The following is a 15,385-nucleotide window of genomic DNA, read 5'->3' on the forward strand; positions in this document are numbered from 1 at the left end:
TGGCTGGAAGTCCACGCCGCCACACGCCTGGAAGTTTGTTTTGTTAAATAAAGAGCCGTTTACCAAACCCACGTCTTTCCTTGTACTTTGTTAAGGCTACAATATAGTTATATACAAGGTCTGTGGAATAACAACGAGGCTGACGTCAGGGCTCACGCGCGGCGTTGTTGACAAAGGACAAGGAATTTGATGGATGGGTTTAATGATTTAGAGTGACACCGATGGTTTTATAAACGTCTTATTTATGTAATAGTTTTTTTTTAAATAACTCTGAATGTTACATCAGGGCCGTTCTCAGCTCTTCGTTTGTGTTTATGTCATGTTAGCATACCTATCGTTTAGCCTGTTGTAGCTCGTTCATGACTGTTCTTGGTGTTGGATTTTGTCGAATAAATTGCCCCCCAAAATGCGACTTATACTCCGGAGCGACTTATATATGTTTTTTTCACTTTTTTGGGGATTTTATGGCTGATGCGACTTGTACTCCGGAGCGACGGTACATTTAAAACAACAAATAAATAAATGGATCCCATAAGTTTGAAAAATAAATCCAAAGTGTAAACGCTTTTAGTTTTATTCATCTTCCACAAATATTTTGTCTCATATGCTGTACATACACAGTATTTACAGGGCACCACATTCATTGCTGAGAACACCAGGAGTGAACAATATCTAGTCTTGAATGTAAACATTGATTTACAGTTGACACCTGAGCATAAAACTCATCATCATAAAACATGCTATAAACTGACACCCGTATTTACAAGGATACTTTGTGTACAATGCACGTGTGCGTGTGCGTGTGTGAGACTTTTAGCCTGAGGTACTTTCTGTGAGTTTATGTAAACCGAGCAGGATATGGCATTGAAAATGTTCTTTAGAGCAGGGTGTGTTTAACGAGGGAAACTTGGAAAACATGTAGGAATGCGGCCCCCGAGGACTGGAGTTTGAGACCCCTGCTTTAGAGGAATCAAATCATCGTGGCTCTTATCACACAAGCCGAGCACCTAGTAGCATCTGCAGAAGCATCTTCTTCATGTTTAATTAAGTTGAAAGATAATATGCTATTATTATTGATACAGTCTGAATCATACTTAGCTGGCAAAGTTGGGGGAGAGCACACCCCGGGCTGGTCGACAGCCAATAAATAGCAGAGACAACAATAATTCACAATCACATTCACACCACTGCATCTTCAATGAAGCTAACATGCATGATTTTGGAATGTGGGAGAAAAGCCTCAATGTGACCCACTCGGCTAGTGCCTGCTGGGGCTGTCCAAATAATTCTGAACAAAATAATCACTTTGACCACGTTACAACGCTATGTGTTGTGAACCAATAATGGAAGTCCTCTATGCAACTGAACAGCACCACTTCAAATGCGTCAAAGCCTCAGTAATGCGAGTTGCACAAGCATCATCAGTCCCTCCTGTGGAATGTCATCCAACTCTCATGGAGAATGCCTTTGGAAATTGGGAATGCTCTGGATTTCTTAATAACCAAATCAACGCATCACAGCCCCTGCCGGTGATCAAGTTAACGTCCTTATTTTTATAGGATGTGGGTTCATTTTGCTCTTTGTCCACCTATTATTTCATATATATTTATGTAATACATAATATTTCTATACTATATTATACATATTATTATATTATTATTATTATTATATTATTTTAATATTACAGTATATTAAATAATATAAATACAATAATATAAATATAATGTAATATATATAATATAAATATTATATTTTCGTATTACATATTTAATAGGGGTGTAACGATTCATCGATACACATCGATTAATCGATATAATGCTCTATGATTTATTGGCATCGATGCTAAACGTAAACATCGATTTGTATCGCCGTGTTTGACCTCGGACATTAGACGCGACTTTATTTTGAAATCCAGTTCATTGTTGCTTGCTTCCTCTTTCCGGGAGCAGTGCCCCCGGCGTTGTTGTGTTGTGAGCAGAGCGGGCACGTGAAAGGCAATCGGGCAATCGTTAGTTTCGAGCCCTGGAGCAGTGCGCGGCGTTGCTGCACGTGAAAGGGGAGTCGACAACTAGCACCGGCTCCTGGGCTGGTGCTATGGCTAGTGTCCAAAAAGCCGAGGAAATTTGCTCCCCTTTAGGCTTCAAGTCATTCGTTTGGAAGCACTTTGGATTCCAAAGAAAAGATGGCTCAACGGACAAGACACGTGCAGTTTGTAAATCCTGCCATGCGGTGATCAAATATTCAGGGAGCACAAATCTCGCCGCACATTTAAAGAAAAAACACGACATCAAAGTTCAGTGTTAAAATAAGCACTTTGTATACTACAATACTCTTGTAATTTCCTAAATAAAGAGTTTGCAGTACCTTGTTGGTTTTGCGTATGAATTGTTATAAATCAGGATATTGTTCTATATTTTTTATTTAAAAAAAAAAAATCAATCGTAGAGCACTATATCGTGATATATCGTGAATGAATCGCAGCAGGCTTTAAGATATCGGCAAATATCGTATTGTAGTTCTTTGTATCGATATGGTATCGTATCGTGACAAAACCCGCGATTTACACCCCTAATATTTAATATTATGCTTTATTATGCTCTTTATACTGTCTGATCTCTTGTACTGTCCCTGTCTTCCACATGACACGGTAACAAAAAAAGTGATGCACTTTCACAGCTGGTCGAAGGAATCACACCAAAGCAAAAGGTCGTACTGACCTTAAGGGACACCAACATGGAAGTGGACTTTGAGGGTGTGCAGAGCAGAGCTTTTGTTTCCGTGTCAGATGGCTGAGAAGTGCTCGTGACACGCAGACGCTCGTCGGGCGGTGGGGCTGCATTTGGTTAGCATGGTGATCTGAGTGCTAAAGTTGTTGCCATTGCTGCCGATGGAGGGCTGCTGGTACTTGGTGTCTGCACCCAGGAAGCGCTGCAACATCCATCTGCGCCACTTACGCTTAATCTCCGCCTGTACCTGCAGAGGAGGCCGGGAGGTGGATGGCCAAGGGGAGAGAGAATTAGTGATATAATAGGCCTGTAAACATTTTAGGTAGCTATTTTCGTCTCTGCTTACCTCCCCATTAAGGAAACAGTACAAGACAGCCACCACGAAACCCTGCAGAAGAGAGAAAGTGTATCACAGACATTTTTTGGGAATGAATAATGTCTTTAGGACTAGGACCAATTTGAGGCTCACGTAACAGTTGATCTCAGAGAAAATTTCCCAGGAGCTAAAGCAACTATTACTCATGATCTTCAGTGCTCTATCATGGCCTTTGCTCTCACCATCAATTTACTAGTGTGTAAATCAACTTTTTTTGTTGTTTTTATATATAAATTGAAACATGGTGGTGCGGCATCCTGTTATCCGTCCAGATTTTTTTATTTTAGTTTAGTTTTTTTATGTGCTGCTGTACAAACATAAAAAGTCATCAGCATATGAATCTTTACCTGAAATGAACCAAGGATAAGATCAAACACCATCCTCAGCTGTGGGTGGATGTGGTCGGGAATGAAGGCAAAAATGATGTAGTTGATCCCAAAGAGAGGAATCAAGAGCAGTGTGGATTTAGCCAGTCTCCTGGGGAGGAGGAAGAGTATCAGATGAAGAGACGAAAAACAGTGGTCACAATTGAAGCACGGGTGCTGAACATCACCATACCCCATTGCTGGAAAAATGCTACTTCAGCAATTCTCAAAAGCAGGATTTCACACAATGTATTGCTCATAGTGGAAGCTATATATATCGAAATGAACCTGGAATTCAATCAACATACCGTAATTTTCGGACTATAAGTCGCGGGGGGCGACTTATACTCAGGAGCGACTTATATATGTTTTTTTTCACAAATCTTTACATGATCATTAACACATCACTTACTTACAAGTATAGTTGACCACTTCACATGTTATTTTTAGTATAGTTGATCATTTCACATGCTTTGATATCTTTATCTTGAACATATTCAAAACATGAAAAATAGAGAGAAAAAAATCAAAAAAAGCAATTGACACTTTAAAGCGCCATATCCTCTGGACATGTCCTCTGTCACCAGGATGACATAAAGGACAAGAAATTTGATCGATGGATTTAATGGTTTGGAGTGACACAAATGGTTTGATAATATTGTTGTTTATGTGATAGTTATTTAAAATATAGTTTATATATCGCTGTATGGGCTTGTGGAATAATTTGAACTGCGGCGCGGCACGCGGCATTGTTGACAAAGGACGATCGATAAAAGATGAGAAATTTGATCGATGGATTTAATGATTTGGAGTGACACAAATGGTTTGATAATATTGTTGTTTATGTGATAGTTATTTAAAATATAGTTTATATATCGCTGTATGGGCCTGTGGAATAATTTGAACTGCGGCGCGGCACACGGCATTGTTGACAAAGGACGATCGATGGATTTTATGAATTGGAGTGACCCAGATGGTTTTATAAACGTTTTATTTATGTAATAGTTTTTTTAAAATAACTGAATGTTACGTCAGGCCCGTTCTCAGCTCCTCGTTTGTGTTTGTCACGTTAGCATACCGCATCGTTTAGCCTGTTGTTGCTTGTTCATGTCTGTTCTTGGTGTTGGATTTTGTCGAATAAATTGCCCCCCAAAATGCGATTTATACTCCGGAGCGATTTATATATGTTTTTTTTCACACTTTTGGGCATTTTATGGCTGGTGCGACTTATACTCCGGAGCGATTTATAGTCCGAAAATTACGGTACATAAAAAAAATTGCATCGTTTCTGAAAAAATCACTGACTTGATGAAGTGTTTATGTTTTTTCCAAAATAATTGAATTTATGTAACTCTACTGAAAGAAGTGGTGTGTGCTTCAAGATATTTTAAATGCACTAAACCTACGAGTACTGATTTGATTCCTTTCTTCCAATGTCGGGACAATTCATCTTCTGCCGTAAAATGCGGATTATACAGATGAAGAGGAAAAAGTTGACCTGCCAAGAAAGTCAAAGACAGCTAAATATAGTAGCTCCATTGTTTGGACTAAATGTCACTTGCAAAGCAGCAATGTCACTCACAAGAATAGTGACAAGGATGGGCGTTTTGATGATCCACCAAGGTTTGTCATCAATAATCTCCCAGCATCTGCCAGAAAAGACAACAAAGTCACAAACTCAATGGGTGCACCATGCTAGTAATTGCTAATGAAATATAAGATATCGCTAATAATTTGGCATTAATATCCAAGTTCTTAATCGCTAAAAGTGCTCATGCCCAAATAAGGCTTTTTAGGAATACTAAATGCTAAGTTAGCTTGGCAACAACGACAAAACCAGTGAATTAAAAGAGTGAATTGCAAGCTCTATATCATAAATTGAAACTGAACGTCATTTTTCCACTGACGAGAGACTTGCTTTACTTTGAGGGTGATATAAATAGATTTTAAGTCATTCCCCAACAGAGCGTGACAAAGGCAAAGAAAAAAAAAGACAATTCTTCTCACCCAAGATCATTCAAATAAGCCTTTGTAATCACCCATGCTGAGATAAAGATGCTTGGAGCCACTGCAAATGACAAATATGATAATATTATTAGTCATCCCATGGACAAATGTCTAAATAACAAAATGCGGCAATGACCTTTTGGAGGATTTTGCAAATGAGACTGTATGAAAAAGTGCACTTTGGGTATGCGTCGCACGATTCCTCTCGGCAGACACAACAATTTTGGCATATTTACGAGTCTAAGTTATTTCCAGGGTGTCCTGAAAATGGCCAGCAAAGAAAACATCAGGATAAAAATGAAAAAGCATCTACAGTGTTGCTCCAGCTTACTCAAGGTTACAGGCACAAACAAAAATACTCACAATTGACATTCTCCAATTAACCTGGTGTGCACAAGCTTCCATGCAAACTCCACAGACAAAGGAGCAAACCCACAACCTTTCATCCTTTTCCCATGCAGGGTTCCTATTACACACATTGAAAATGCATGCGGAGTGCCTGATGGCTTTGATGGCTATTCAATAATTGTTCTGTCTGCCTGCATGCTTACATAAATTGCTCAAACGGTCCGCTTTGGACAGCAGCTGGCTGCCTCCCTGCTGTAGACTAAATTAAACCAATCCTGATCGGTAAGCAAATGAGGGCACAGCATTATCCTTTAGCATCTACACAAAATCAGTCAGTGACGCACGCTTGTTTTAGATTTTGCTGTGCATTGTTCCAAAGGCAGCAGAAAGTGTCGACATACCCCAGCCAATCAGGATGTACCACCAGAAGTACTTCCTCTCCGAGAAGAAGGAGACAGTGAGGAGCGCATGGAGATAGAGGCCTTCTACCAGCAGCCAGAAGTAACTGGCCATGATTCCATATTGGAAGAATACCACCACAGCCTTACAGCCCAGCTAAAAAAAAATAAAAAAGAAAAAAAAGAACATACATTAGTTTCAGGTCAATATATAATATATCAATAAATTACAATATTATATTATATTATATTATATTATATTATATTATATTATATTATATTATATTATATTATATTATATTATATTATATTATATTATATTATATTATATTATATTATATTATATTATATTATATTATATTATATTATATTATATTATTTTGAGTAAATGAAATTTAGGTCAACTTTTTACATCTGTTTTAAAAAGACAATTTTTCAGAATTTGCCTGTTGTCCTAACATTTTTTCCTGTGATTTCCACAGGGTATTTTGACAGGCTGAATTATAAACAGTCAATTGATCTTTTCTAAAATGTTTTTTTTCCACACTTGGAATGTTAACAAATGGCGGAGACGGGGAGCAGCTGTGTTTGAAGTGGGGAAATCCGTAGACCCGTGGGAGGGAATGAATAGCTCAGCTCTAACGTGAAGCCAAAGGTGATTGATAGCCTGCAGATCTAATCAAGTCAGGTAATAAAGCACTGGACTCTACTGGAACAAGATGTGACATAAAGATCAAATCCAAGATGAAACCAGTAGCTTCAACACCTCAGCCATGCACACCATGCTCTGGCGATGTTAATATCACCGAGATCACGTGAGTAAACAAAAGAAATGTAGCACAACTCCATGTGATTGATTCACAAAGGTTTAGGCTTAATGTTCAGCAAACAGGAACTTCCTTCTGGACAAATGAATGGAGAACACTCTTAGGACTTGGCAAACATTGTTCCACCCAGCGTCAGGTTAAGCAAACTTTGGAGAAATATGGTCACGCTCAATGAGGAACTGTTTGAATAGTTGGGTGAGTCTAAATAGCGTTTGGGTATTTTACTCACAGAGGAATGGCAGTGGTCCGTCTCGCCAACGTCATACAGAACCACGTCCTTGATGAACACGGCGATGGCTTTGAGAATGAACGACACAAACAGATGCATGTGGATGTAGTTTCTTGTGCAGTGCAGCTTCCTGCAAAACACACACACACAACTTCAATGTAAGGGAAAAGATCCAAGAGCGCACATAGTGATGGTTGGATGTAAAGAGCAAAATTCCTTTTTGCGTCAATCATCCTGGTCCTGGAGAAGCAGAGCAGCCCCAGACCATCACACTGCTTTACTGTCATCTTCTTTTCAGCAAATGCTGTGCCACTTTTGACGCCAGATGTAGTACACCTTGCAAAAAGGTGCGTTGAGTTCATTGCAACCATATCAGATTGAGCTCACGAGTGAAATCATGTCTTAAGGCCAAAGATTTTCCTGGAAATAGTCCAACGAAATGTATGATGCCAAATGAATTGCACATACATAGTGGAATGTTCTGCAGATTCAACTTTTCTGGTCTGTCTTTCAAAATGGGAGGAGGAAGTGGTGCAACCCCACGCAAGATTATCCAGCTGCCATATATTCACAGAAAACACTGCTCGCAGTAAACACAAGCCTTGTTGTTCAAGCCTGCACATACACGCGCAGGAGCAGCAGTCATGTGTTTATTAGTGTCCACACACCCCCGGCCACTTGCTGTAATGATTCCTGCTTGTGTCATTTACTATCTCGGCACACACGTTCTCTGTGTGCAAACAAAAGGTCAAGCTGTGAACAACATCAGCTCGCTCGCTAAGTGCTCTGACTTTACGGCATACTTTGCTGGACAAATGTTTAAAAGTTCAGGAAGTCAGACGTGAAATGAGGTGGGTGATATCAGAAAGGTGTTCCGTTGCCGTGAAGGAAAGCGTCTGGATTGAGCTCCTTACCGAAAGAGGCACAGGATGATGATGGCGACGGTGAGAGAAATAAGCGACACACTGTGACCGATGGTGTAACCCACTTTGACGGCGTCAAAGAAGTCTCCCTGCAAGAAGACGCATTGGGTTCGGCTCCGATAATGTGGCACGACGGCAACTGGGGTTGCCATACCGACCGTGTCATCGTCATCCACAGTGCTGTTGGGATTGTAGCCGCAGTCCATGATGTAGGAGTCGATGCTAATTGGAGTCCAGCCGTCTTTGGTGCAGGTCTTGGACAGGTTTCCTAATGAGCGCAATGACAGACAGTTCATTTAGTTTCTGTGTGTTGGTTGCGGCTGCGAGTCGCAAAAAAACAAAAATATATATATCATGGCATTTGCTCACACTCAATGATGTCACAGAGTGATGCATTCTCACTGGAATGCCTCCAAATGCTAAAAGGAAATGGGAAGTATGACTTAAAGATACCAGGACAGTTCCCACGTGTATTTAGCGGCCTCTATCGCTCTCCTAATGAGTTGAAAAACAACCCAGGAAGGTATTTTGACTCTGCCCTGCCCGTGGGGCTACCAGTCAACGTCGTCATAGGATCTGAGGACAGAGCTCAGAATGCTCTTCAGACCGGAAAGCAAAGCTTAGAAAGCGCAGTAGCCCAAAACTCCCAATGGACGAATGAGTCCCATGGGGAAAATATGTCGAGTAGTTCGACATGGACTAATGGAGGGAGGGAAAGAGCTGAAGACAAACAAGCAAGCCACGGATTTGGAAATTTGCTCAAGGTTGAACGAGGCATCTCTTGTCCCAACCCTCCAAATGGGGACTGATGGGAAATTGGGTCAATCTGGTTGAGGTGGACCAACTTTCCATTCATTTCTCTCATCACAATTCTGTTTGAAAATCGTTTTAAACACAACTTCCCATCAAATTGTTATCTAAATGTACCCTACATGTTAAACTTGGTTGGAAAATAACTTGTCTTGCTTTCTTGGCTGGAATGTAAAATTCAATTCTTTTCCGGGCTTTTGGTTCTGTCCTTAAACATTTCTCACAGTCTTCCTCAAGGGTATGGTTCTCTTTCATGGAGCTTTAACCTAAGGTGATTAGGAGAGCTAACTATTGATCTTGCATGTCTTGGGATTTCCTTTTCCTCTGGAAACTGCTTTTAGCTCTGCGACAAACGATTTGCTATCCTGGAGAATTCCCGTCTCTGCTGACCAATATCATTTTGAAAATGTCAACTGGGCAACAAAAGTGTCTGTCGACTTTGACTAAAGATTGATTAGAATAATGCCACACCAGACACACAATTATTTAAAATGAGCTGTAGTCTGTGTTCTTGCAATTATCTTTGTAAAGTCATCGCCGTACCTAATGAAGCGTCATCTTGTGAAGACGCATGATACAACTGTCTGATCAATGTGCATCGGTATTCTAATGAGTCTTGAATCCCTTCTTTCAAAACTCGCCATCTAACTCAGAAGAAGCAAACAATCAAACTGGGGTTGTTCACTGGAATAATAACGCAGCCTGTTAAATGTTTATTTTTTTCCCTTCCCCGACGGCAGAGAAAGGAGTCTGCAGAAAAAAAAAAAGAATCCACGTACTAAATAGAACTTTACAAATCTAGATGGAGGATTTATTCCCAAGCAAATCACTCCACAATTCTTGGCAAATTGTTGGCATTCTGGCAAATACCTGAGAAGAGGGAGCTTTAGCTCGCTCAAACAACGAGACAAGACACAAAGGAGATGATAAGCCCCTGCTGTTCGCTGGATTTGGCATGTTTGACAAGAATGCTTTCATCATCCCCCAAGTCAGTGCCATGCCGTGTACAACAGACAACAAGGCCAGCCGACTCAAAAGAGTTAATCACCCGGCCGGTCGGTCGGCATCGTTTTGATTTTATCATAAGTTCACCTCGCATGCAAATGATGAGCTCCGGCTGGTTTATGACAAAACAATCTTGTGCTCACCTGAGCTGCAATGTTTTCAAATAGAAGAGGTGAGCAGGTCATGAGAATGGCAACTTCTCTATCAGCTCCATTTAAAGACTCACTTTTGTAACTCTTGTGACGCAAAGTGGCATAACCGGGCCACCGGCTTTGTTGGAGGAAAAACGCACCGGCCCCCACACGGTGGACTGAATCAAAGTCCTCCAAAAATAACCTGAGCACAGCAAGTTCCTCCAGCACCAATGATTTGTTGATTTACAGCATTGAGTTGACTTCCACCCCCCTCCTCTACTCCCTCCCTGCTCCATCCCAATTTGGGCCCTGGAGCTCTCTTCTTCTATTCTCAGGTCCTTGGAGTTCCCATATGGGTCGCATGAACTGGTGATTGCAGCAATGAACCTTTCACATGCTGCTGATTCCTAATCACGCTCAGATCCCTCAGCGTGGCTTTTTTGCATCATATGCGCGACCTCAACTTGACTTTGTGTGTGTACAGATAGTAAAAGCTTCAAGTTGACATGCCTGGAGTTTGTACTCAGCTTTGTACAAAACTACTGTTACTTATTACAGATAAATGGGCGTGGCGTGAAAAGTATTGTCAAAAGTATCAACCTTTTCCGCAATCTAATATTTGATGGATAAAATTGCAATATTTTTTAAATATTTTGGGTGTTTTTGTGGAAAACGCTAACTAGTGATTTATCAGCGTTTTTCACGAGTTTTTTCTTGAACACATTTATAATCACTCCATAGACTTCAACTAGTCCAAAACTCTGCTGCCCGCCTCCTTACCCACACCCGGTCCCGTGAACACATCACTCCTGTTCTCCACTCTCTTCACTGGCTCCCCATGAAGGAGCGTATCATCTTCAAGATACTCCTCCTCACCTTCAAAGCCCTTCACCACCTGGCTCCCACTTACCTATCCGACCTCCTTGTCCCCTACTGCCCCAACCGTCCCCTCCGATCCTCCAATACTTCACGTCTGACAGTCCCAAAATCCAAACTCAAATCCTTCGGTGACAGAGCCTTCTCCTGCACATCACCCCGACTCTGGAACTCTCTCCCCCAGTCTGTCTGTGACTCACCCACACTCCCCATATTTAAGTCCCGTCTAAAAACGTACCTCTTCTCCCAAGCTTATGACCTCCCCTACCCATAACTGGTTTCCTCTTCTTAAGTTTATCCGATTGTTTCCTCCCCCCCCCCCCCCCCTCATGTATGTCTTTGCCTTGTTCCCTGTAAGCGTCTTTGGGTTCTTGACAAGCGCTATACAAATTTAATGAATTATTATTATTATTATTATTATTATTATTATAATGGGCATCATTGATAAGCGGATTTTCACTTCCCCACAAATTTGTAACTTTTATTTTTCATCATTCTGAATCTTTTTTTTTCCTGCTGATTTTTTTTTATAGCCTCATGTTAAGGGCTGACCGTCTCAATCCAAGTCATTAAATATTGTTCTCTCCCTGCTCATGAGTCAAACCAAGTACATGAGAATTAGCCGTTTGAATTGATTCAACAGTCCATTAAATAGGCAGCCAAAGCTGCAATAAATCTCGTATTACCCAAAGATTTGTCATAAATGCATCATCAAAACAAAAGGTCAGGACCAAATGAAAGCTCTGTACCGTCATGTTTATGGGAGGTGAATTTCTCCAGGGTAATAAACCAAATGGAGGCAGATGAAAAGCATAATTAGAAGAAAGTAAGCATACTTGGTAAATTGCAATACAATCTCAAACACGCTGCTTTGAAATCTCAGCGGTGTCGCTTGCACGTAATTAGCTACTATGTACGTCCCCAAGAGGCCAAAGCAGCGGGATGAACGGATAAATAAATGTCTCTGCTGACAGGATAATATACCACACAATTGAGATGAGAAATGTTTTTTGACTTTGCGCTATGGTGCCAGGTGATTAAATGTTGTGATGTGCCGGGAGGGGTGCGAGCGACCATAAAGATAACATAAACTAAGTTGTCATCATCTCACAATGTCTTGCGTGATGATACAAAGTCAACTGGAGCAAATGCAATTTGAAACAGCAGCTCCAATATTAAAAGGGGATTGATGCATATCACTGAGCGCCAATCAAGACTGCAACTTGCATCCTTTGTGCTAAAGTCCAGCATTGTAACTTACGTGTGGGAATCTCCCTGGAGAAGTAGAAGAGATATTTGGGGCACGGGATGGTGACCACTTGCCCAACCTCAGCATTTGGCCAGCAGGTGATCTTGTCCCACATCCCGCTGCAACCTGGATGACATGCATTCAATCAATTGAGTCCAAATATTTCTGATACATTGTAGCATCAGAATGAGTGTTGCCATGGCAGCCAGAATGTCCGATGATCACCTAAGTTGACGCTAAGCTTTGGCCGCCATGACTAATGAAAAAGCTCCCTGTCTTTTGTTACGCATTCTGCTTGGAATTCATCAGTTTGCCGGCATTTTCCACGCTGCGCTTGATCTCAGGACACACAAGTGGGTCAGCGCACATAATCTATTTGAGCGCTGAAACATTTGCGAAGGCTACATGCAGCAGGAGTAACAGTATGTGCAAGCATGCAAGCTATCATGCCAGCCAGGGCGAGCTTTGAAGAGCGCTTGTTGTCTTTGGAGCCTGTTTTGTCACTTCCATCCTGACCTTCTGTGGAACTAGCAAATAAGGGGGTGCAGAGAGTAGAAGACAGCTTTCATACCTGATGTTTTGTTCTCAATTTGAGCCTCACACAAATTCTTCTCCTTGTCCAGCTCCTTCATCATGTCGCACATCTGATTCTGCATGGAATACACCTGGCAATTAAAGAGACGGCATATCATTCTCAAAAGCGTGAAGGGAAGGAGATGAAAGTTCTTTTTTCAAATTTCATCGTCTCCTGAAATGAGACAGACAAGCAGCTGCGAAGCCGCTCGTGAAGCAGAGACCAAAATCCATTTCCAGACAGTAATATTCGTTCTTTAAAATGGATGGAAGCAGCCCTTCAATGTTGTACAAGGCGACAAGGATATATTGTCTTACTTAGGGTGATGACTTGTGTCTCTCTGACATATAAATCAGACTGTTGTTAGTCACATAGTGAATCCAGATGACTCCCACTTGAAGGTTGGAAGGACGGCATACCTCAGATTGGAAGAGCGTGACTTACTTCCAGAGCAGGCATTATTTTCATAGACGGCCGCAAAATGGGGGCAAGAAATCCATTTATTGCAGTTTACCTGTAAATGCTCAAATCTGTGTACAGTACGTACTGACAAAAATGTGTTGATTTTATTTTTTTAAACACAGTAACCAGAAAAAAGCATCATTAGCCAATTATTAATACTTATATGTATTTGAAAATAAATACAACAAAATTGTACTACCAAAGTGCTATTTTTGGTCTTTGGCCCGACTGCTGAAGTCACACATAAATCATACATGCTTCTCCACAGGAGACCAATGTAGCTAAGGATGCGGTAAAGCACTAAGTGAGGAGACAGACAAAGGAGTCTGTTGCCATGGTGTTGCGTTGAGAACACAATTACATCCCTGATAAAACATACAAGTGTCAGTGACAGACAAGTGCAGACGGGTGTGAAAGGAAAGGAAAGGAAAGGAAAGGAAAGGAAAGGAAAGGAAAGGAAAGGAAAGGAAAGGAAAGGAAAGGAAAGGAAAGGAAAGGAAAGGAAAGGAAAGGAAAGGAAAGGAAAGGAAAGGAAAGGAAAGGAAAGGAAAGGAAAGGAAAGGAAAGGAAAGGAAAGGAAAGGAAAGGAAAGGAAAGGAAAGGAAAGGAAAGGAAAGGAAAGGAGGGGTTGTCATGCCGAGCAGCCCAACATACAGCTGAGCTAATGATGGAGAGCAAGACAGCAAAATCCTTCAGGTCAAAAAGTTTACAAAAACACCATACTGATCGGATTAAAAATATCAAGAAGTTATTAAAGCAAAACATTGTTAAGGAAGATGATTGTGCTGCGTGCTTTTTTTCATTCCGAGGTCAAATAAGGCGCGCAACGCATGAAAAAAAAAAAAAAAACCTGCCGCGTCTTGTGTGCATAGCTCCAAAGTTCCATATGGACTCACGTTTATTGGCATTCCTGAAAGGAGGTCACTCAACTGCGTGTTTAATTTTACTCACGGATTGCAGCAGCATGCAGGACAGAAGAATGAAAAAGCTCCTCCAAAGTTCCGCGAACATCCTTTATATGTGTATTGTTAAGACAAAAAGGTTTTAGAAAAACTGGATTAGGATGACTGCTCTTGACTGACTTGTGCGTTTCTTGCGCAGGGAGAGCAGCGATACGAATCGCCCTCCCCCTCCCCCTCCCACCAAAGTGAGAGGCAACCAATGACAGCTGCTCACTGGACGCCAGGGCACACCTTCGACACACCTTTCATTTCGTCGATTGTTTTTGTTAGGGGATAACGTTGAGGGAAGACGCTCACGAGTCAGCAGCCACAATATTAAGTCCACCTACTCACTCCTTGAAGCCACACATTTGATTGACATGTGTTTTGACGTGTGCGCTTTTCACTCGCCTGTTTTTTTGGATGACTCTCCAAGGTTTATGAAGGCTGTGATGAATGTCAGAATTCTAATCGGATTGAAAATCATACGTGCTGTGTTGTTCTGGGAAAATTAGAGGAATGTGTTGTCATCTGACTGTTGATTTGCACACGGTATGTGCTTGTTGAAATGTTTTGGGATAAAAGATACACATGTTAAGATTTTGCTATTAAAAAGGTAATTTCAATATACAGGACTGCCTCGGCAAATTAGAATATTGTGATAAAGTTCTTTATTTTCTGTAATGCAATTAAAAAAGCAAAAGTGTCATACATTCTGGATTCATTTCAAATCAACTGAAATATTGCAAGCCTTTTATTATTTTAATATTGCTGGTTATGGGATACAGCTAAAGAAAACTCAAATATCCTATCTCAAAATATTAGAAAATCATGAAAAAGTTTACCGTGCATAATGCGCAAAATTTAACTAATTTATTGTCCTAAAATCTCGGGTTTTTCCAGCATCGACATGTCATTTTTAGGGTGCGTATTATGCATGGGGGCGTATTATACATGGAAAATTACGGTACTAGTTGGGTATTCATCTAATCACTTGAATCGTCTAATTAACTCGAAACACCTGCAAGGGTTTCCTGAGCCTTGAAAAACACTCAGCTTGGTTCAGTAAACTAAATCACAAGTATGGGGAAGACTGCAGATCTGACTGCTGTCCAGAGGACCATCATTGACACCC

At 41.0% G+C, this 15,385-nt stretch overlaps 1 protein-coding gene across 3 annotated transcripts; it reads right to left on the reverse strand.

Moving 5' to 3' along the window:
- Positions 1-551: 551 nt before the first annotated feature.
- On the reverse strand, positions 552-14,399 carry LOC133165935 (vasoactive intestinal polypeptide receptor-like). Of its 3 annotated transcripts, XM_061295856.1 has the most exons (13): positions 14,261-14,399; positions 12,845-12,938; positions 12,286-12,399; positions 8,358-8,467; positions 8,191-8,288; positions 7,277-7,406; positions 6,224-6,377; positions 5,475-5,535; positions 5,050-5,116; positions 4,874-4,965; positions 3,450-3,579; positions 3,073-3,114; positions 552-2,973 (listed from the first exon to the last, which is right to left on the reverse strand). In XM_061295856.1, the coding sequence occupies exons 1-13, from the start codon at positions 14,318-14,320 to the stop codon at positions 2,782-2,784; spliced, it is 1,344 nt and encodes a 447-aa protein (XP_061151840.1). In that variant the 5' UTR covers positions 14,321-14,399; the 3' UTR covers positions 552-2,781. The 3 variants fall into 3 exon arrangements, with proteins under 3 accessions (XP_061151840.1, XP_061151839.1, XP_061151841.1); XM_061295855.1 differs by having other exon boundaries at positions 552-3,114; XM_061295857.1 differs by having other exon boundaries at positions 8,354-8,467; positions 12,845-14,396.
- Positions 14,400-15,385: the final 986 nt, after the last annotated feature.

This window comes from Syngnathus typhle, linkage group LG13 (assembly GCF_033458585.1).
Source record: "Syngnathus typhle isolate RoL2023-S1 ecotype Sweden linkage group LG13, RoL_Styp_1.0, whole genome shotgun sequence".
In the NCBI taxonomy this organism is placed as follows: domain Eukaryota; kingdom Metazoa; phylum Chordata; class Actinopteri; order Syngnathiformes; family Syngnathidae; genus Syngnathus; species Syngnathus typhle.